Source organism: Centruroides sculpturatus, unplaced genomic scaffold, assembly GCF_000671375.1.
Source record: "Centruroides sculpturatus isolate CEXI.00-Female unplaced genomic scaffold, Cexi_2.0 scaffold1009, whole genome shotgun sequence".
NCBI classification, from domain to species: domain Eukaryota; kingdom Metazoa; phylum Arthropoda; class Arachnida; order Scorpiones; family Buthidae; genus Centruroides; species Centruroides sculpturatus.
This window is the reverse complement of record NW_019385199.1, coordinates 265,340-287,645: the sequence shown is the minus strand read 5'-3', so window position 1 is coordinate 287,645 and position 22,306 is coordinate 265,340. Positions and strand designations below refer to the sequence as shown.

Genomic DNA, 22,306 nt, shown 5'->3' with positions numbered 1-22,306 from the left:
AATTTTTGTAAGGTATATGCCAATGTAGATAATATGCACAAAACTGCATCTGAATTTATGAATGTGTTGCGATAAGAATTTGGCTTACAGGTACTTAATTACACTTTTGGTAAACTTATTAATAAGTTACTTAATGATGACTTTACTGAAGACGTCCAATATTATCTTGATCACTGCAACTTTAACTCCCAAAAGTTATTTTTCTGCAAATCAAATAACTTTAAGAATTCTTTTTGAAAAATTGGTTATTACTGGCTTATTAGAATACTTTACTTTCTGTATTAAGATCAATGCTTAACAGTATAACTTTGCATTTTTCCAAACCATTGCATAGTGGTAATCTTTTGACATGAAAGATTAAACAAGACAAATAACCAAAGACCGTGACGTCGGCAGATGCTGCAAAAGATCGATGAGAAATTTCCAGCAGGGGAAGAGAATCCCCATCTCTGCAATTAAGAGGGGTCATTAAAAATTTTACACTTTTCTCCCATGCTCTTGCAGGGAGTAGAAGAAAGATTGGCAGCAAGAACTAATTACAAATTTCTGCATGCATCTATAGATTATGAATTTGCAAATAAGTATTCCTTGTGGACACTGTTATATGTTGTTATAAGATGAAGTTGTGTGTTTCGATGTCCTACAGACCAAATTGATACATTTTTATTTTGTTAAAATAAGTTGCATACAAATTACCTTGTGGAATTTTATCGATCAAAGATTAAGTAGAGAGGGCCTTTGACTGAAAATTACAAATGCAGAATATAACAAAATCTAATGAATGCCAAACTTTATAAACTTAATTACTATATATTCCATTTAAAGTAATATGAAACAAAAAATTATATTTTAATCAACTGACATATATCTATTTAAATGATTATAAGAAGCTAAGATAATTTAAATTCATATTCGTATAACTCACAAAATTTTAAATGTAAATATGAATTTACCTGGACAGATGCAGGACGGACATGCGCCAATGGGTACATTCATGTTGAGTCTGCAGGGATCTTCGCATTTCGGCATGGAACAGTGACGTTTATGAATGTCTAAGAAGAAATTAATAAACAAAAGTTTTAATTATTTAACTCTGTTAATAATATACATTTTGTGAGGTTCTGGAAAAAGTCTGAACCTCTCACTAAATGTGCTTAAAAAATGTTTTATTATAGGAAAAAGGGAATTAAACAATCTTTGTGTTTATTTTTAAGAGTTTTATGCACTATTCTTTTTGAAGTTCCCAAGACTGAATGTCTCAGATTGGTTTCAAACTTTAGCATCATCTTAGAGAGTCTCAAATTCCACCTGGGAATGAAAAAAGATAGTGATTTCTCATCCTTTGAATAGCTAGCAATCAGAATAGACAGTTGAGAGACCAAAAGGAATAAAAGCTTTTATCTCAAATGGATCTTCAGTCGTCATTCTATTGCTTGCTTTTCTCCGAGACCTCTGTCATTTATGGTGCACATATCAGGTCCAACAGATCACTCTCTTAATGCTGCTTAGGGCCTACCAGACCACCCCCACTGCCACACCACAAGTCATCAACAGAGTGCTTCCTCTGCATATCAAGGCCAAGGAAACCATATGGTGCTAGCATTTAAACAATTATAGGCTCACCTACAGGTTTTACTGTATACTGTAAAGACACATCAGAGAATGAGGGTGTGCAGTTCTCCGTGGCCGGGCTAGAAAAGTAGGCAAGCTGGTCTATCTCACACCAATGTTGACTCGATTGTTCTCTAAGTATCCATTGAAAAGAAGGCTTGTGGATATCAGATCAAAGACCACAATAAGTAAAAACCAGACATCACCATGACAATATACAAACACCATATAAATCATTAAAATCACTTGATAGCAATCATCATTTACTTTCTGTTAATTTGCATTTCAATAAAACTATGAAAATAAAATTTCATACAAATTGTGTAGAACTGAAACTAGTGCAATGAATGGACACACACATTAATATTAGTGATCCTTTATATGAAGGACCAAAAGAGAGAAAGGATGGCCTAATATTATCAGCTGTCCATTAAATCTGGAGATATATTCTATAAAACAAATATTTATATGGAATCATCATAAGAGAAACAAACCCCACACTTCCAATTGGGGATATAAACAATTTGTAAAATGTTGCCTGATATTATCAAATACTTCATTTCCAAAATTCTTTACATCAGAACATACTGTCAATCCTCAATTTTACAGAGTTTTAGAATATGGCAGAATTTTGAAATTAAATAAGATTTTTCAATGGGTTTACATCTTAATCCCATTCTCATAATAAACCTGATAACCATTTAAAATGGCCAAAAACACCAACTAACTACTTCAGTTTTTTAGAAACCATTACTTTCAAATTCTTTACTAGTCCAGCTTCAAGGATGATCTTGGTAATATCTGTGTTGCTTGATTTAATCTTGTTTGACAACAGTTTTTATTTTAGAAACATCTTGCCAAACAATTCTTATTTGAATTTTATTACTGCCCTAAAATTGAGTTTTGTTGCCAAGGTCATCCCCAAACTCGGATTAGTAACAAAGTAATGGTTTCTAGAAACCTGCAATTATCTGCTTGATTTGTTAATGTTTTCAAAACAAATTGCAACGGCCAACTACATTTGTCATCGGTGTAAATATAATAAAATATCTGCTCACCTTCTGGAAGACAGACGCATCCGGGACAGGGTTCGTTGGGGAGATGCCGAAGATAACAGTTCGAGGGACATTTCGGAGGGGAACACCATATCTCGGGAAGGTCTTTGCTTTCTGAATAAAAATATTCGTGGGTTACGCAAAGTAAAATGTTGAATATTAATCGGTGGTAATTTTAGTTTTATAAATTTCACCTACAAAGCTAAAATAATTATAACATAAAAATGTCAAAAATATTCTGAACATCTTGTTATTCAAAACATTAATCAGATGATAATTTTTAACAAGTATTTCTTAAATATTCATTTCAGCGTTAAAAGAGAATTTTTTGACATAATCAAATATATGAAAATATTGTCTTAGAGTTAAAAATGTAGTATAAATTTTAAGAATATGAAAAAGTTTTACTATGATGAAACCTTAAATAGATTTTATTATTTTCAGTTTTGATTCTTTCTGCTTTGGAGAACTAAAAGGGCCTTTTTTCCATAACCATTTTGGGCTTGGCCAGGTGAGGTAGCATAGTGACGAAGGACTAGGCCGAAATCTTTGTTTCCCAGAGTAGCATCCATCCGTGATTATTCATTAAACATTGTTTTCATTTCCTTACACCATCTTTTACGCAAGAATTTATTTGAAAGTTAGGGGCTTTAAGAACAAAAAATATTTGTTTACATTTAAAGCTTATCATCGCTGTTAAGTCAACGTATCTGCTTGTTAAGGATGCCAAACCATTCATTAATCTAGAAACATTTTCAGCCTTAATCAGACTATCCTCGACTATTGAAGAACAGAATACATTTGAATCTCAAAATCAAATAACAAAAAATAATTTTTTAATTATCAACGTCATTCCATTTTGAGATCCAAATGTATTCTGTTCTTCAATAGTTGAAGATGATCCAATTAAGACCGAAAACATTTCTAGATTAACGAATGGTTTCAGTGTTCTTAAGAACAGATATATCAACTTTCCATAAAAGCCTTTACTTTATACAATAATATATAAGTACACTAGAGCATCGATTATCTGACTCAATTGGGGACTCAGGTTGGTCGGATAACCGAAAAGAATGAAAAAAATACATTATTACTATAGTATATTAGTACTGTATATCCCATGTAATTAGTATATTAGTATATCGCTTATTAACCAACTTCGCATTGAATTTTCCTCAATGCGAAGTTGTCTAAGCCTAACAAATTTTTTTTTAAATAATAATTGTCGCTATTATATCATTAAAAATTATTTTTAAATTATTTTATTGCTCACAAAACAAACAACCACTCATAATTAGAAAATTAAGTCTCGTTTAAATACTGGCTGCCCTTCAATGGTCCAGCTCGACCACTTGCCAGCTAAAACACACAAAAATTTAACAAAAATAATATTAAAATAGCCAAGACATAGCCAAATATTGTAGTGCCACATCACTAGCAGACATTTGAAATTTGCCAACTAGAACGGTCGGTTAACCGGGGGTCGGATAATCGATGCTCTACTGTAGATTAAATTTAAGCATAAATAACTCAAATTGTATATTACCAAATTGAAAGCATTACTTTTTTAAAATTTGAATTAGATTTTCTAATTTGTTTTCCTAAACATTTTCTATGAAGCTTTTCTTTAAATGCTTTCAGACTATGATGTAGTGTCCCAGTGCTGAAATTAGCACAAAGTGTTAATAATGACGACGAGTTGCCGATAACATTGAAACTGTCCATTAAAGGTAAAGGTAAAATCATACTTGTCAAAATGCATCCATTAAAGATATTTTGAATATTTGTAATACCTAATTTTCATCTTTAATTTCATTAAGTCAAGATTACATTGAAATTATCATTTATTATTCAGAAATTTTCTCTGGAATTATGCTGGATTTAAAATTTTTAATTATATATTAAAAGTTTAAAATCTAGAATAATATAATTGTTACTTAAGTCAACAGAAATGTTCAGTATTATTTGTATTAAGTCTGTCTCAAATTGTTTATTAAAAAGATCTTAGGGTGAGCATGTGGAAATTAAAGGGCATCTTAATTTGAGTAAATACAGTGAAACTTGTCTAAACAGGAAGATTTTTCTATGTTAAAATTTTCTATAAGCCACAAATCTTTCCAATGTAGAATCTAGAGAGGTTTTTGGATACAAAGAACTAACTTAACCTGAATAAAGTACAAAATTAAGATTCCACTTGTACACAAATAAGTAAAATTGCCTTCAGATATAATGATCTCTGCAAACAATTCTGAACCTTTACAGAGAAACAAAGATCACATGACAGAGGGACATGGACACATCTTTTTTGATTCTGCTCCTGGTTAATTGTAACAAAGTTCTGATTGTAATTTGTATCACAAGCACTGCCAATTTGCTTTGTACAGAGTATTTCATAAATAATAGTATTGGGTATTCAAAAAGAAGTTGATTAGAGTATTAAAATTCCAGTTTCTGTATTATTGTAATGCAATTAAAATTTCTGATGGCAGAGCAAAACACTAGTTTTTTTTTTTTAATTCAAACTGGCTTGTTTGCCATTGTGCGAACTCAACAACTGCATCTGAGAAGTAATCAAATACTTAGTACAAGTTTTGGAACAATACAAACTTTTTAGAATGAAATAGTTCTCAATTCTTGCATTCAAATTCTCCCATCTTTAGTTGGAATCACTTCAGATTAACTTGGATTAAACTTATCCAATAGGTTAAAAATTAATTTGATATGGTATGATTCCAGTTTACACAGGTTTTACTGTATCTAATAACTAATAATTTTTTTTAAGTCAAATTATCAGATCTCGTAACACTTCGTGGAACTTGTTACAATGTCTCAAAATGCTGCGAAAGTCAGGTTAAAACTACTAAAACTATAATTTTCATATAACTACTTAGTTAAGAATTTTTAAATAGCATAAAATCAGGATTGCAAAACTCACCAGGACAATTGCATCTAGGACACTGGCCAGGAAGAACATTTCTTTCAATTTGGCAAGGAGAATCACACTTTGGCATAGAACAATGTAATGAGAACTTGGCAACATCTATAGATGATAATATTTATGGAATAGCAAAATTAATAAATTAATATAATTAAATTTCTTACAGAATACTCTAATTTATGCATTAATTATTTTTATTTTTATACCTGGACAAATGCAACTGGGACATTCACCGGGATTTATATATTGTTGAATGTGACACGGTGCAATACACAATGGCATCGAGCATAATACTTTGGGGATACGATCGTTTGATCTGTCATCTGCAAAATAGTTTATTGTGATTTAATAATAAGAAAATAATATGATGCACAACAAATTTTCAATACTTGCTTTCCAAATTTTAGATTGTAAACAAATAATAAATTAAAATTGTATTGTTACAATGGTTATTTATATATTTAATCTTTTTCACAAAATTTAATTCAATTTTAATGATCTTTGTTTTGCATAACTCTTTTCAAATCCCCAATAATAGTGCATGGAATACTGGCTGCACATAGCCTTATCTTTTAAACTCTCTTCATCTTAAGGGTAGTAAGAAGGCCTTTTTTTGTGCCCATTGTGGCTTTGGTCAGGTCAACAATAGGATGACACAAGGTGGCGAGGAAAGTAGCCAGATGTATATGGGTCAAACTACACATGAAAATTTCAAACGATGGACCTAGAGTTGAATTTGAGTTCTTCAGAATGGAAAGCCGATACTTTTATTGCCACATCCGTGCATCTTTCTTTATATAGCTTACTTATTTTATTCATCATGACTAAATAATATAAATGAATAATATAAAAATAAGTAAAATTGCAATGTTAATACTAATTAAGATAAATGAAAGCGAATTAAAGAAACAATAAAGAACTTTTCTCAAACATCAAACATTTTCATGTCCTTATCAAGTATGTTGTATCAAAGATGGAGTATTAGTACAGTAGTAGATTATTGACTAAGGAATGTGAAGTGATTGAAATACATGGAAAGTTTATATACATTTGTAATATTCTGTAATTGCAAAAAAGGTCATAGACAAAAATGTATATTTTTATGATTACCAGGACAAACACATCCAGGGCATTCACCAGGAACGACATCAGTTTGAACATAACAAGGTGCATCACACTTTGGTGGTGAACAATGCTTGAAATTGGGATCTGTTATATCTGTTACATGTAAAAATTTCATGAAATTCTAAAATATTTAATTTTGGTTTTAAAATGTTAAATATATACCAGGACAAACACATGTGGGACATGATCCCAGAACAACATCTGTTTGAATGTGACAAGGTGGATCACATTTTGGAGTCGAACAGTGCTTGAAACTTGGATCTGTTATATCTGTTACATGTAAAAATTTCATGAAATTCTAAAATATTTAATTTTGGTTTTAAAATGTTAAATATATACCAGGACAAACACATGTGGGACATGATCCCAGAACAACATCTGTTTGAATGTGACAAGGTGGATCACATTTTGGAGTCGAACAGTGCTTGAAACTTGGATCTGTTATTTCTATAAAAGAAATTATAAGTATCATATTATAAATATAATAATACAGGATTTTGGTTCTAATTAATATATATATATATATATGTTTAAAAGCCAAAATAATTTATGAATCAATCAAAAATTTGAACTGTCAGATGTTTTAGTCATGTTTGCATTTATTTTTAATTAATTAAATTACAGTCAGACTCGGTTTATACATTTCTCAGTTGTTCATTTTTCATAATTATACACTGAATATTTTCTGCACATAATTTCTCTATTATAAAACACTTCAGTTATGTTTTAAATTTACACTATTTCACACTTATACATGTATTATTATGTACATTTATGTATTATTCACTTTGAATTAATAGCTTCACTTTGAAATTTGAAGCCAGTATTAAAAAACTGAAAAAGTGAATTATGTATTCGTTTCAGCTTGTCCACACCAACAGCAAATAGCCAGCAGATGCAAAAAGCAAAGTGAATAGTACATAACACATCGTCAAGTTATATATTATTTGTTTTGCTTTTTACAACTCGACAAATTCTCCCATTTAGAAAATCGCCAATCCGACACATTGAAAATTTATGCTTTCCATATTTTGTAGTGTAAATTGATTTTGCTTAAGTGAATAAAAATTGCTCTCTGGTTTCCCATTTATTTTCACTATTCTCTGTCAGTGTGAACTTTTAGAATGACGCCTTTCATTCGTGTGACTGGAGTTTCGGCAAAACGAGACAACTTATTTCACATACCGTACCAGTATGTGGCAAGTCCATTAGAAAAAAACAAGAAACAAATAAAACTTGATCCAATTTTTTTAACATTTAAATTTGAAAAGTATGTAAAATATGTACATTTAATTTCACACTGTTTCACCTTTTCTTTTATGTGTTCTTCAAATAATGTAATATACAGATGTAATATACAGATGTAGTATACATCTGTATATTACATCTGTATATTACAAATGTAATATACAGATCATGTAGTAAATTGAAACGTTTTTGTCAAGAATTACACCTATAAATCCAGTTGTATGGTTGTACTTTTGTGACATATACATTCACTCAGAAAATAATTCAAAATAGTTTTACTTGAATGTTTCTCTCAGTTCCTTTGAAAAGATATGAATAGAGTTTGGCTGCATTATTAAAGGTAAATCTCTGTCTTTCAGAAAGATTTTTAGTCAATTTTACTAGGGTATTTTTAAACTTAGAAACTTGTCTCTTGTGGACAATGTAACCTCTTGTGAATATATGAAAAAATAAATCTAGAAGAAGAACTATTCATATTAATACTTACCAGGACAAACACAGTGAGGGCATTCACCAGGAGCAATATTAGTTTTAATTTGACATGGAGGATCACATTTTGGAGGTGAACAATGCTTAAAATGAGGATCTGTTATTGAACCCCCTGTAAAAGAATTCATAAATAAAGAATCATAAATTTATCATAATGCCAGGCTACAATTTTTATTCATGTTTTAAATTTAAAAAACTGTGACTTTATGACCAGACTGGAAGGTTCATATGTAGTTAAATGGAGCCTCTAATCCCTAGGCTTTTCATATCTGGTCTTGATTTTCATCTATCTCACTCTGTTCTTGAGATTAATGAAGGATAAATGAGAATGGAAATTTATAGGTCTGTAATTTGAAAATTGTAGCCCAATAACAATATAACAAGTATTATAAATATTTAGTACTTGCCAGGACAAACACATCCGGGACACGATCCGGGAGCAATATTAGTTTCAATGTAACAAGGTGCATCGCATTTTGGAGGCAAACAGTGCTTGAAATTAGGATCTGTTATTAAATCACCTACAGAAAAATTCATAAAATTAAACAATTCATGTAATTTAATGAAAATTTTTAATGTGAAATTGTCCATCTTTAACACATACCGGGGCAAACGCATCCGGGACATGATCCGGGAGAAATATTAGTTTCAATGTAACAAGGCAAATCACATTTTGGAGGCAAGCAATGCTTGAAAAAAGGGTGTGTTATATCTAAAAAAAAAGATTAAATTATTAATTTTGAATATTTAATAACAAGTAGTAACTACAGTAATCAATTAGATGATGATTAAAAAAAAATCTGTAGAAATATAACTTTTAATGACTTATACAAAGAAGTAACTGCTTAATAAGTAATTCTATCCAATCATTTTGATTAAAAAAATAAAAAATTGGTGCTTTCTTCAATATGCAAATGTATCCTCTGCCATCTATTTTTTGTCCATTGGAATTTTTAAATTTTAAAAAGAAATTGAATTATTATTCTTGAGAACATTTGCATATTGAAGTGATGAATATAAAGACTGCTTGATGCTTGTGTTTGCTTCAACAGTTCCAACTGTGGCCAGGCTTGAAACAAGATGCTAAGTCTAGACTAGAGGGGGGACATAGAGTTAAGTATGTATAAAAACAAGAGGGAAAGGGAGTAGGGCTGTTAAAATGTACTTTGGAACTGGAGATGATCGTAAGTGGAAAATGTGGTTGTATGGTTAAAAAGTTAAAAGTTGCTTTTCAAAGTGAATGAGGTAGTCATCAAAAAATGTAAGTGAAACTTCTTATCTATGTATGTATTTGGGTGTCAAGAAAGATGCACAATTACTTACAATGTATAACTTGTATAGGGGCCAATGAGGGTTAAGAATGTCCAAAATGCATTCCTCAGTTAAAATAAACCAATAAACATTAATGATTTTCTAATCAGGCTCTATTTCCCATTCTGTATATAATAAATCTAGTATTTACAATGGACGTCGATGGCCGTTAATAAAACTAACAGACAACAACCGGACAAGAAGCAAATTCAAGAAAGATACTACGTGTTTTGTTTGGAACATTTTAGCACTGAATTCTTTTAATGAAAGTTGAGTAGCCTCAAATGAAAAGTTGACAACATCAAAAGATTTTAGTATGTTCCTGATTTTCAGAATGTGTCACACATGGCTAGTCTTATTATTTAAACTGTAATATTTTGATAATATGTAATACTCATGTTTGGTATCAAATTTTATAATTTACTGGTACACTGTAATCTACAAAAGTGAGGATAGCAGAAATATGCCTGTCTTGAACAAGTGAAACATTTAGAAAGAACTTTGTTTGTTCCTCATTGATGAAGCATGGACAATAGCAAAGCTTCACAAAGCAAAACCTTCAACTGCCAACCTCTTAAATGACAAAAGAATTCAGGGAAAGTTAGGGTTTTTATATTCCGATAGCTGGTACAATCAGTCGGCCAGCCATTTGATGACGAGAACATTACCTCGACTAGTTTTTCCTTCCTTTTTATGCATTACCTTATGAAAATAAAGACTGCAACAAATACTTACCTGGACAAATACAAACAGGGCATTCACCAGGAGCAACATTCGTTTTAATGTGACAAGATGGATCACAATTTGGAGGTGAACAATGTGTGAAATTAGGATGTGTTATCAAATCATCTACAAAAACATTCATACAATCATATAATTAAAAATTTTAGATAAATCTGATTAAATGTAAATTGCTTGTCTTCAACACATACCAGGACAAACACATCCAGGGCATTCACCAGGAGCAACATCAGTTTGAACATGACAAGGTGCATCACACTTTGGAGGTGAACAATGCTTGAAATTGGGATCTGTTATATCTGTTACAACATGTAAAAGATCAGAAAACTTCATTTCAGTTTTAAAAATTATGTTAAATATTTACATTCCCTCTTTTCAATTCAAAAATTTGTCTAAATTTTGGTAAGGGGTTCTTATTCACAAGTGGTATGTTTAATTTTATAGAGTGAATAAAATATCACTATTCATAACAAGAGAAATATAGAAAAATATTACCATTCTTCTAGCCAAATTCACTAATTTTTAAAAAATTAGTTCTTAACACATTGGACAACAGCATAATTGACATTATAATTGAAGGGCTGAATCCAAAACTCGTTTGGTGTAGCTCTGATCATTAACAAGTGTTGAATTTCCTTTCCAAGTGGCGGCTCTCTGTGGTATGAAAGGCACATTTAAATTCTCACTTACTGCTGTTGATATAAGCAACTGAAGCCCACCATTTATATGAAAAGTACCTTATTTGAGTAGCAGTTTTTTGGCTTTCCTGTACTGTAAAATTTCTTTTTCTGGATCAAACAAGTTTTGAGATGCAACCCTTCAATTTTATAATTAATTTACTCATACATATTTTTTTAGTAAACAGTTTTTCTATTAGCAGTTACTTATTTCTTCCCACAATTCCATGATATTTTTAACTTGTTCATCAGATGCCATATTTTTAAAAGGTAATACAAATTTATACAGATAGTGACTGACTTGGCTCTGGCTAAAACTGAAGGCATTTGTCAAAAATGTCTGACACGACTCCTAAAAAAGCCAATCGATATCAGACGTATACATCTGATTTGGTGGTTAATGTGCTAAAGAAAGAAGTATTTACTTATAAGAGATTAAAGATAGATCCACATAAGAAACAACGTCATTAATTTTAACCTATTCATACTAATATTTACCAGGACAGATGCATCCAGGACATGAACCAGAAGTAACGTTAATTTGAATGTAACACCAGGGGTCACATTTTGGAGTTAAACAATGCTTAAAATGAGGATCTGTTATTGAATTACCTGTAAAACAATTCATCAAATTAATGGGACATTTTATCAAAAATATTAACATAGATTAATAGATTTAATACTTACTAGGACAAGTGCATCCGGGGCATTCGCCAAGAGCAACATTAGTTTGAACGTAACAAGGCGGATCGCATCTTGGAGGCGAACAATGCTTAAAATTAGGATCTGTTATTGATATTTCTGCAAAGAAATAAATAAAATTAAGAATTTTAATTTAAAATAAAATGTTTTGTCATATTGGCATTATTTTGAGTGGTAACATCCAATATACAAATCATTTTAAAATTTCTGTTCGTGGCAAACTACTTACCAGGACATACGCATCCGGGACACTGACCAGGTGCAATCATAGTTTGCATGCTACAAGGTGCATCACATTTTGGAGGTGAACAATGCAGGAAATCTGGATCTGTTATACCTATAAAAGATTACAGAAGATTTAATATCTTTTATTTGTACTTTTCAATTCCTTTTCCCTAATATACACCATTGTTTGTTAGCATTACATAAAAAGATTTATTTGCAAGTACTTTTGACAGTACATAACTGTTTTCTCAGGCAGAATCATTCTTAGAAAACAAAACATTTGAATTCAAGAAATAGAACCCAAATAGCAGCTAACATTTTTTTCAAATTGTTTGTCTTGCAAGTGCACAGAATTGAAATTATATATATACAATTTACAAAATTATACAATAATGCAAAAATACAATGATATGTAAAAGAAAATTAAATTGGATTAAAATATAAAATACATAATTCATAATAAATTAAACAGTAAATAAACAAATAATAAATTTATAGCAGCACTAATAATGCCGCAAGATGTTTTATTGTGAACCATGCAATTAACATCTGTAGAAGGTTAAACAGTGCTATCCACAGCTCCAGTATATCTAGCTTGGGAGAGTTGCATGGTGACATTGTTGAGAAGTAAAGGGATTCCCACATAAGTACAGGTATACCTCGCCTTACGTCGGTAATTGGTTCCAGGAAAACGACTTAAGTTGAAAAACGACGTAAGTCGAATTTACTTGTCTCCGAATCTACTTGTCACTAGGCTAAACTATAAATTACTATTTCCAGTTCTGTATTTTATTTATTAATGCATTTTTAATAATATATGGTTAATAAGAATCTATTTTAAGCTTACAAACAAATAAATTTTAGTTTTTAATAGAGTACAGAANCACCAGGAGCAACATCAGTTTGAACGTAACAAGGCGCATCACACTTTGGAGGTGAACAATGCTTGAAATTGGGATCTGTTATATCTGTCATAATATATAAAAAATAAGGAAATCTTGAAAAATTTTATTTAAATTACACAAATTCAATATGATAATAAATTACCAGGACAAACGCATCCAGGGCATTCACCAGGAGCAACATCAGTTTGAACGTAACAAGGCGCATCACACTTTGGAGGTGAACAATGCTTGAAATTGGGATCTGTTATATCTGTCATAATATATAAAAAATAAGGAAATCTTGAAAAATTTTATTTAAATTACACAAATTCAATATGATAATAAATTACCAGGACAAACGCATCCAGGGCATTCACCAGGAGCAACATCAGTTTGAACGTAACAAGGCGCATCACACTTTGGAGGTGAACAATGCTTGAAATTGGGATCTGTTATATCTGTCATAATATATAAAAAATAAGGAAATCTTGAAAAATTTTATTTAAATTACACAAATTCAATATGATAATAAATTACCAGGACAAACGCATCCAGGGCATTCACCAGGAGCAACATCAGTTTGAACGTAACAAGGCGCATCACACTTTGGAGGTGAACAATGCTTGAAATTGGGATCTGTTATATCTGTCATAATATATAAAAAATAAGGAAATCTTGAAAAATTTTATTTAAATTACACAAATTCAATATGATAATAAATTACCAGGACAAACGCATCCAGGGCATTCACCAGGAGCAACATCAGTTTGAACGTAACAAGGCGCATCACACTTTGGAGGTGAACAATGCTTGAAATTGGGATCTGTTATATCTGTCATAATATATAAAAAATAAGGAAATCTTGAAAAATTTTATTTAAATTACACAAATTCAATATGATAATAAATTACCAGGACAAACGCATCCAGGGCATTCACCAGGAGCAACATCAGTTTGAACGTAACAAGGCGCATCACACTTTGGAGGTGAACAATGCTTGAAATTGGGATCTGTTATATCTGTCATAATATATAAAAAATAAGGAAATCTTGAAAAATTTTATTTAAATTACACAAATTCAATATGATAATAAATTACCAGGACAAACGCATCCAGGGCATTCACCAGGAGCAACATCAGTTTGAACGTAACAAGGCGCATCACACTTTGGAGGTGAACAATGCTTGAAATTGGGATCTGTTATATCTGTCATAATATATAAAAAATAAGGAAATCTTGAAAAATTTTATTTAAATTACACAAATTCAATATGATAATAAATTACCAGGACAAACGCATCCAGGGCATTCACCAGGAGCAACATCAGTTTGAACGTAACAAGGCGCATCACACTTTGGAGGTGAACAATGCTTGAAATTGGGATCTGTTATATCTGTCATAATATATAAAAAATAAGGAAATCTTGAAAAATTTTATTTAAATTACACAAATTCAATATGATAATAAATTACCAGGACAAACGCATCCAGGGCATTCACCAGGAGCAACATCAGTTTGAACGTAACAAGGCGCATCACACTTTGGAGGTGAACAATGCTTGAAATTGGGATCTGTTATATCTGTCATAATATATAAAAAATAAGGAAATCTTGAAAAATTTTATTTAAATTACACAAATTCAATATGATAATAAATTACCAGGACAAACGCATCCAGGGCATTCACCAGGAGCAACATCAGTTTGAACGTAACAAGGCGCATCACACTTTGGAGGTGAACAATGCTTGAAATTGGGATCTGTTATATCTGTCATAATATATAAAAAATAAGGAAATCTTGAAAAATTTTATTTAAATTACACAAATTCAATATGATAATAAATTACCAGGACAAACGCATCCAGGGCATTCACCAGGAGCAACATCAGTTTGAACGTAACAAGGCGCATCACACTTTGGAGGTGAACAATGCTTGAAATTGGGATCTGTTATATCTGTCATAATATATAAAAAATAAGGAAATCTTGAAAAATTTTATTTAAATTACACAAATTCAATATGATAATAAATTACCAGGACAAACGCATCCAGGGCATTCACCAGGAGCAACATCAGTTTGAACGTAACAAGGCGCATCACACTTTGGAGGTGAACAATGCTTGAAATTGGGATCTGTTATATCTGTCATAATATATAAAAAATAAGGAAATCTTGAAAAATTTTATTTAAATTACACAAATTCAATATGATAATAAATTACCAGGACAAACGCATCCAGGGCATTCACCAGGAGCAACATCAGTTTGAACGTAACAAGGCGCATCACACTTTGGAGGTGAACAATGCTTGAAATTGGGATCTGTTATATCTGTCATAATATATAAAAAATAAGGAAATCTTGAAAAATTTTATTTAAATTACACAAATTCAATATGATAATAAATTACCAGGACAAACGCATCCAGGGCATTCACCAGGAGCAACATCAGTTTGAACGTAACAAGGCGCATCACACTTTGGAGGTGAACAATGCTTGAAATTGGGATCTGTTATATCTGTCATAATATATAAAAAATAAGGAAATCTTGAAAAATTTTATTTAAATTACACAAATTCAATATGATAATAAATTACCAGGACAAACGCATCCAGGGCATTCACCAGGAGCAACATCAGTTTGAACGTAACAAGGCGCATCACACTTTGGAGGTGAACAATGCTTGAAATTGGGATCTGTTATATCTGTCATAATATATAAAAAATAAGGAAATCTTGAAAAATTTTATTTAAATTACACAAATTCAATATGATAATAAATTACCAGGACAAACGCATCCAGGGCATTCACCAGGAGCAACATCAGTTTGAACGTAACAAGGCGCATCACACTTTGGAGGTGAACAATGCTTGAAATTGGGATCTGTTATATCTGTCATAATATATAAAAAATAAGGAAATCTTGAAAAATTTTATTTAAATTACACAAATTCAATATGATAATAAATTACCAGGACAAACGCATCCAGGGCATTCACCAGGAGCAACATCAGTTTGAACGTAACAAGGCGCATCACACTTTGGAGGTGAACAATGCTTGAAATTGGGATCTGTTATATCTGTCATAATATATAAAAAATAAGGAAATCTTGAAAAATTTTATTTAAATTACACAAATTCAATATGATAATAAATTACCAGGACAAACGCATCCAGGGCATTCACCAGGAGCAACATCAGTTTGAACGTAACAAGGCGCATCACACTTTGGAGGTGAACAATGCTTGAAATTGGGATCTGTTATATCTGTCATAATATATAAAAAATAAGGAAATCTTGAAAAATTTTATTTAAATTACACAAATTCAATATGATAATAAATTACCAGGACAAACGCATCCAGGGCATTCACCAGGAGCAACATCAGTTTGAACGTAACAAGGCGCATCACACTTTGGAGGTGAACAATGCTTGAAATTGGGATCTGTTATATCTGTCATAATATATAAAAAATAAGGAAATCTTGAAAAATTTTATTTAAATTACACAAATTCAATATGATAATAAATTACCAGGACAAACGCATCCAGGGCATTCACCAGGAGCAACATCAGTTTGAACGTAACAAGGCGCATCACACTTTGGAGGTGAACAATGCTTGAAATTGGGATCTGTTATATCTGTCATAATATATAAAAAATAAGGAAATCTTGAAAAATTTTATTTAAATTACACAAATTCAATATGATAATAAATTACCAGGACAAACGCATCCAGGGCATTCACCAGGAGCAACATCAGTTTGAACGTAACAAGGCGCATCACACTTTGGAGGTGAACAATGCTTGAAATTGGGATCTGTTATATCTGTCATAATATATAAAAAATAAGGAAATCTTGAAAAATTTTATTTAAATTACACAAATTCAATATGATAATAAATTACCAGGACAAACGCATCCAGGGCATTCACCAGGAGCAACATCAGTTTGAACGTAACAAGGCGCATCACACTTTGGAGGTGAACAATGCTTGAAATTGGGATCTGTTATATCTGTCATAATATATAAAAAATAAGGAAATCTTGAAAAATTTTATTTAAATTACACAAATTCAATATGATAATAAATTACCAGGACAAACGCATCCAGGGCATTCACCAGGAGCAACATCAGTTTGAACGTAACAAGGCGCATCACACTTTGGAGGTGAACAATGCTTGAAATTGGGATCTGTTATATCTGTCATAATATATAAAAAATAAGGAAATCTTGAAAAATTTTATTTAAATTACACAAATTCAATATGATAATAAATTACCAGGACAAACGCATCCAGGGCATTCACCAGGAGCAACATCAGTTTGAACGTAACAAGGCGCATCACACTTTGGAGGTGAACAATGCTTGAAATTGGGATCTGTTATATCTGTCATAATATATAAAAAATAAGGAAATCTTGAAAAATTTTATTTAAATTACACAAATTCAATATGATAATAAATTACCAGGACAAACGCATCCAGGGCATTCACCAGGAGCAACATCAGTTTGAACGTAACAAGGCGCATCACACTTTGGAGGTGAACAATGCTTGAAATTGGGATCTGTTATATCTGTCATAATATATAAAAAATAAGGAAATCTTGAAAAATTTTATTTAAATTACACAAATTCAATATGATAATAAATTACCAGGACAAACGCATCCAGGGCATTCACCAGGAGCAACATCAGTTTGAACGTAACAAGGCGCATCACACTTTGGAGGTGAACAATGCTTGAAATTGGGATCTGTTATATCTGTCATAATATATAAAAAATAAGGAAATCTTGAAAAATTTTATTTAAATTACACAAATTCAATATGATAATAAATTACCAGGACAAACGCATCCAGGGCATTCACCAGGAGCAACATCAGTTTGAACGTAACAAGGCGCATCACACTTTGGAGGTGAACAATGCTTGAAATTGGGATCTGTTATATCTGTCATAATATATAAAAAATAAGGAAATCTTGAAAAATTTTATTTAAATTACACAAATTCAATATGATAATAAATTACCAGGACAAACGCATCCAGGGCATTCACCAGGAGCAACATCAGTTTGAACGTAACAAGGCGCATCACACTTTGGAGGTGAACAATGCTTGAAATTGGGATCTGTTATATCTGTCATAATATATAAAAAATAAGGAAATCTTGAAAAATTTTATTTAAATTACACAAATTCAATATGATAATAAATTACCAGGACAAACGCATCCAGGGCATTCACCAGGAGCAACATCAGTTTGAACGTAACAAGGCGCATCACACTTTGGAGGTGAACAATGCTTGAAATTGGGATCTGTTATATCTGTCATAATATATAAAAAATAAGGAAATCTTGAAAAATTTTATTTAAATTACACAAATTCAATATGATAATAAATTACCAGGACAAACGCATCCAGGGCATTCACCAGGAGCAACATCAGTTTGAACGTAACAAGGCGCATCACACTTTGGAGGTGAACAATGCTTGAAATTGGGATCTGTTATATCTGTCATAATATATAAAAAATAAGGAAATCTTGAAAAATTTTATTTAAATTACACAAATTCAATATGATAATAAATTACCAGGACAAACGCATCCAGGGCATTCACCAGGAGCAACATCAGTTTGAACGTAACAAGGCGCATCACACTTTGGAGGTGAACAATGCTTGAAATTGGGATCTGTTATATCTGTCATAATATATAAAAAATAAGGAAATCTTGAAAAATTTTATTTAAATTACACAAATTCAATATGATAATAAATTACCAGGACAAACGCATCCAGGGCATTCACCAGGAGCAACATCAGTTTGAACGTAACAAGGCGCATCACACTTTGGAGGTGAACAATGCTTGAAATTGGGATCTGTTATATCTGTCATAATATATAAAAAATAAGGAAATCTTGAAAAATTTTATTTAAATTACACAAATTCAATATGATAATAAATTACCAGGACAAACGCATCCAGGGCATTCACCAGGAGCAACATCAGTTTGAACGTAACAAGGCGCATCACACTTTGGAGGTGAACAATGCTTGAAATTGGGATCTGTTATATCTGTCATAATATATAAAAAATAAGGAAATCTTGAAAAATTTTATTTAAATTACACAAATTCAATATGATAATAAATTACCAGGACAAACGCATCCAGGGCATTCACCAGGAGCAACATCAGTTTGAACGTAACAAGGCGCATCACACTTTGGAGGTGAACAATGCTTGAAATTGGGATCTGTTATATCTGTCATAATATATAAAAAATAAGGAAATCTTGAAAAATTTTATTTAAATTACACAAATTCAATATGATAATAAATTACCAGGACAAACGCATCCAGGGCATTCACCAGGAGCAACATCAGTTTGAACGTAACAAGGCGCATCACACTTTGGAGGTGAACAATGCTTGAAATTGGGATCTGTTATATCTGTCATAATATATAAAAAATAAGGAAATCTTGAAAAATTTTATTTAAATTACACAAATTCAATATGATAATAAATTACCAGGACAAACGCATCCAGGGCATTCACCAGGAGCAACATCAGTTTGAACGTAACAAGGCGCATCACACTTTGGAGGTGAACAATGCTTGAAATTGGGATCTGTTATATCTGTCATAATATATAAAAAATAAGGAAATCTTGAAAAATTTTATTTAAATTACACAAATTCAATATGATAATAAATTACCAGGACAAACGCATCCAGGGCATTCACCGGGAGCAACATCAGTTTGAATGTAACAAGGCGCATCACACTTTGGAGGTGAACAATGCTTGAAATTGGGATCTGTTATATCTGTCATAATATATAAAAAATAAGGAAATCTTGAAAAATTTTATTTAAATTACACAAATTCAATATGATAATAAATTACCAGGACAAACGCATCCAGGGCATTCACCAGGAGCAACATCAGTTTGAACGTAACAAGGCGCATCACACTTTGGAGGTGAACAATGCTTGAAATTGGGATCTGTTATATCTGTCATAATATATAAAAAATAAGGAAATCTTGAAAAATTTTATTTAAATTACACAAATTCAATATGATAATAAATTACCAGGACAAACGCATCCAGGGCATTCACCAGGAGCAACATCAGTTTGAACGTAACAAGGCGCATCACACTTTGGAGGTGAACAATGCTTGAAATTGGGATCTGTTATATCTGTCATAATATATAAAAAATAAGGAAATCTTGAAAAATTTTATTTAAATTACACAAATTCAATATGATAATAAATTACCAGGACAAACGCATCCAGGGCATTCACCAGGAGCAACATCAGTTTGAACGTAACAAGGCGCATCACACTTTGGAGGTGAACAATGCTTGAAATTGGGATCTGTTATATCTGTCATAATATATAAAAAATAAGGAAATCTTGAAAAATTTTATTAAATTAAACAAATTCAATGTGATAATAAGTTACCAGGACAAACACATCCAGGACATTCACCGGGATCAACATGTGTTTGGATATGACATGGGGGATCACATTTTGGAGGTGAACAGTGCTTGAAACTTGGATTTGTTATACCTATAAAAGAATCATATTCTTAAAATATGAATACTAAATCAACTTTTAGAGAAAACAAATTATATTACTACCATTATGCTAAATTATATATTTACAAAAGATCTGAAAGTATTTCTTTCTTGATGATGTTAAAGCATATTTTAAGGGATAAGCAAAACATATTCATACTGCATTTTATAATATAACAGATGATTTTATGATAAAAATGAAATTTAAAAAGTTTTTTTGTATCTTATTTTGGTTCTGACTGAATTTAACTTTTATGCAATTGATAACATTTAAATGAGGAGCAAAATTTGCATAATACAGTAGTAAAAATAAAACTTAAAAATGACAAAAGAAAATATTTGTATATATTTGCAGAGAAAAATATTAAAAAATAATCATATTTATTATTGAATGGCAGTTATGTAAGTTTAGATTTAAAAGAAAAGAGCTCTAAAGCATTAAAAGAGTCAAAACATTCAAGTTGATTGAGCGCTTTTTGGGATTTTCAACTATATTTGACATTAATATTCTGATAATTTGGTGTTTTGTGTTGTAAACATAGAGATGATAGATGAGTAAATTGCTATTCTTTTTAACTCTTTCTGCCATATAGGCATTAAGAAGGTCTTTTTTCCAGGTCCCTTGTGGATGTAGCCAGTCCAACAATGAGAGCATCCAGTAATGAGGACAGGTTTCAATGTATCTAGCTAGACCACTTATAAAAAATTTCCAGGTTTTTGAGTGAGACAAACTGGTGCCCAGTGTGGCAGGCTAATGCCTTTACCATCTTGGTCATTGGGTCATTACATATATTGTACTAATGTAGACAAGATAAAAACAAATTTTATTATTGTGATTTCTATCATATTGTTACAGTGACATTTTGTTAACCCAGCACCACGTTGATCCCAACGATGCCAGGTTATCGAATATGCCAATTTGTCAGACGATGGAATTTTTTCTGATTTTTTTTCAATTCCCTGGACATAATTTTACATATCTTTGCATGTAAAGTTGTACAAATCTGCCTTTTATGATTGCTTAACACTTTACAAAGTACTATAAATAGAGACTCAATTCCGACTGCCTGCATGAAATATAACCAAATCAATCAAGATGGATAACAAGTACTTTATCCACACTTTCCCAAATATTATGTTTCAATTGCTTTGATTTAAATTTTAATTTAAGTTAATTAATAAATTTGTATTTCATTTTTAATTTTAGTTTCGGATTTTGGTTCTGTTTACTATAAATTAAAACAGAAACCAAAGCACTTTAAATTTAGTGTTTTAAAGAGTTTTAAATTTAAATTTAATTTNATTTAATAACTTATTTTAAATATTAAAATAATATATTTGTATCCATAAATTCATATTCAAATTAAAACACATACCAGGACAAACACATCCTGGACACAATCCGGGAGCAACATCATTTTGAATATGACATGGAGAATTGCAGTTTGGAGATGAACAATGTTTGAAATTAGGATCTGTCATCAAACCACCTACTAAAACATTCATACAATCAAATAATTAAAAATTTTTGATAAATTAGATTAAATGTAAACTGCTCATCTTCAACACATACCAGGACAAACACATCCTGGACATTCACCAGGAGCAACATCAGTTTGGACATGACAAGGTGCATCACATCTTGGTGGTGAACAATGCTTGAAATTAGGATCTGTTATATCTGTTATAACATATAAAAAATAAGGAAATCTTGAAATATTTCATTTAA

At 31.1% G+C, this 22,306-nt stretch overlaps 1 protein-coding gene across 1 annotated transcript in view; it reads right to left on the bottom strand.

The window, feature by feature from the left end:
• The window catches only part of LOC111636043 (kielin/chordin-like protein), a 76,812-nt gene that overhangs the window by 8,734 nt on the left and 45,772 nt on the right, over nucleotides 1–22,306 (bottom strand). The window contains exons 18-76 of the mRNA XM_023381198.1: nucleotides 22,151–22,258; nucleotides 21,948–22,070; nucleotides 21,642–21,644; nucleotides 20,462–20,587; nucleotides 20,276–20,383; nucleotides 20,089–20,196; nucleotides 19,902–20,009; nucleotides 19,715–19,822; nucleotides 19,528–19,635; nucleotides 19,341–19,448; nucleotides 19,154–19,261; nucleotides 18,967–19,074; nucleotides 18,780–18,887; nucleotides 18,593–18,700; nucleotides 18,406–18,513; nucleotides 18,219–18,326; nucleotides 18,032–18,139; nucleotides 17,845–17,952; nucleotides 17,658–17,765; nucleotides 17,471–17,578; nucleotides 17,284–17,391; nucleotides 17,097–17,204; nucleotides 16,910–17,017; nucleotides 16,723–16,830; nucleotides 16,536–16,643; nucleotides 16,349–16,456; nucleotides 16,162–16,269; nucleotides 15,975–16,082; nucleotides 15,788–15,895; nucleotides 15,601–15,708; nucleotides 15,414–15,521; nucleotides 15,227–15,334; nucleotides 15,040–15,147; nucleotides 14,853–14,960; nucleotides 14,666–14,773; nucleotides 14,479–14,586; nucleotides 14,292–14,399; nucleotides 14,105–14,212; nucleotides 13,918–14,025; nucleotides 13,731–13,838; nucleotides 13,544–13,651; nucleotides 13,357–13,464; nucleotides 13,170–13,277; nucleotides 13,010–13,090; nucleotides 12,127–12,234; nucleotides 11,883–11,996; nucleotides 11,694–11,807; nucleotides 10,710–10,817; nucleotides 10,513–10,626; nucleotides 9,071–9,178; nucleotides 8,874–8,987; nucleotides 8,465–8,578; nucleotides 7,069–7,176; nucleotides 6,892–6,999; nucleotides 6,715–6,822; nucleotides 5,811–5,927; nucleotides 5,602–5,706; nucleotides 2,670–2,780; nucleotides 954–1,052 (exon numbers count right to left, since the gene is read on the bottom strand). Coding sequence (XP_023236966.1) covers nucleotides 954–1,052; nucleotides 2,670–2,780; nucleotides 5,602–5,706; nucleotides 5,811–5,927; nucleotides 6,715–6,822; nucleotides 6,892–6,999; nucleotides 7,069–7,176; nucleotides 8,465–8,578; nucleotides 8,874–8,987; nucleotides 9,071–9,178; nucleotides 10,513–10,626; nucleotides 10,710–10,817; nucleotides 11,694–11,807; nucleotides 11,883–11,996; nucleotides 12,127–12,234; nucleotides 13,010–13,090; nucleotides 13,170–13,277; nucleotides 13,357–13,464; nucleotides 13,544–13,651; nucleotides 13,731–13,838; nucleotides 13,918–14,025; nucleotides 14,105–14,212; nucleotides 14,292–14,399; nucleotides 14,479–14,586; nucleotides 14,666–14,773; nucleotides 14,853–14,960; nucleotides 15,040–15,147; nucleotides 15,227–15,334; nucleotides 15,414–15,521; nucleotides 15,601–15,708; nucleotides 15,788–15,895; nucleotides 15,975–16,082; nucleotides 16,162–16,269; nucleotides 16,349–16,456; nucleotides 16,536–16,643; nucleotides 16,723–16,830; nucleotides 16,910–17,017; nucleotides 17,097–17,204; nucleotides 17,284–17,391; nucleotides 17,471–17,578; nucleotides 17,658–17,765; nucleotides 17,845–17,952; nucleotides 18,032–18,139; nucleotides 18,219–18,326; nucleotides 18,406–18,513; nucleotides 18,593–18,700; nucleotides 18,780–18,887; nucleotides 18,967–19,074; nucleotides 19,154–19,261; nucleotides 19,341–19,448; nucleotides 19,528–19,635; nucleotides 19,715–19,822; nucleotides 19,902–20,009; nucleotides 20,089–20,196; nucleotides 20,276–20,383; nucleotides 20,462–20,587; nucleotides 21,642–21,644; nucleotides 21,948–22,070; nucleotides 22,151–22,258 — 6,303 coding nt within the window. The remainder of the gene's footprint in view (nucleotides 1–953; nucleotides 1,053–2,669; nucleotides 2,781–5,601; nucleotides 5,707–5,810; nucleotides 5,928–6,714; nucleotides 6,823–6,891; nucleotides 7,000–7,068; nucleotides 7,177–8,464; nucleotides 8,579–8,873; nucleotides 8,988–9,070; nucleotides 9,179–10,512; nucleotides 10,627–10,709; nucleotides 10,818–11,693; nucleotides 11,808–11,882; nucleotides 11,997–12,126; nucleotides 12,235–13,009; nucleotides 13,091–13,169; nucleotides 13,278–13,356; nucleotides 13,465–13,543; nucleotides 13,652–13,730; nucleotides 13,839–13,917; nucleotides 14,026–14,104; nucleotides 14,213–14,291; nucleotides 14,400–14,478; nucleotides 14,587–14,665; nucleotides 14,774–14,852; nucleotides 14,961–15,039; nucleotides 15,148–15,226; nucleotides 15,335–15,413; nucleotides 15,522–15,600; nucleotides 15,709–15,787; nucleotides 15,896–15,974; nucleotides 16,083–16,161; nucleotides 16,270–16,348; nucleotides 16,457–16,535; nucleotides 16,644–16,722; nucleotides 16,831–16,909; nucleotides 17,018–17,096; nucleotides 17,205–17,283; nucleotides 17,392–17,470; nucleotides 17,579–17,657; nucleotides 17,766–17,844; nucleotides 17,953–18,031; nucleotides 18,140–18,218; nucleotides 18,327–18,405; nucleotides 18,514–18,592; nucleotides 18,701–18,779; nucleotides 18,888–18,966; nucleotides 19,075–19,153; nucleotides 19,262–19,340; nucleotides 19,449–19,527; nucleotides 19,636–19,714; nucleotides 19,823–19,901; nucleotides 20,010–20,088; nucleotides 20,197–20,275; nucleotides 20,384–20,461; nucleotides 20,588–21,641; nucleotides 21,645–21,947; nucleotides 22,071–22,150; nucleotides 22,259–22,306) is intronic.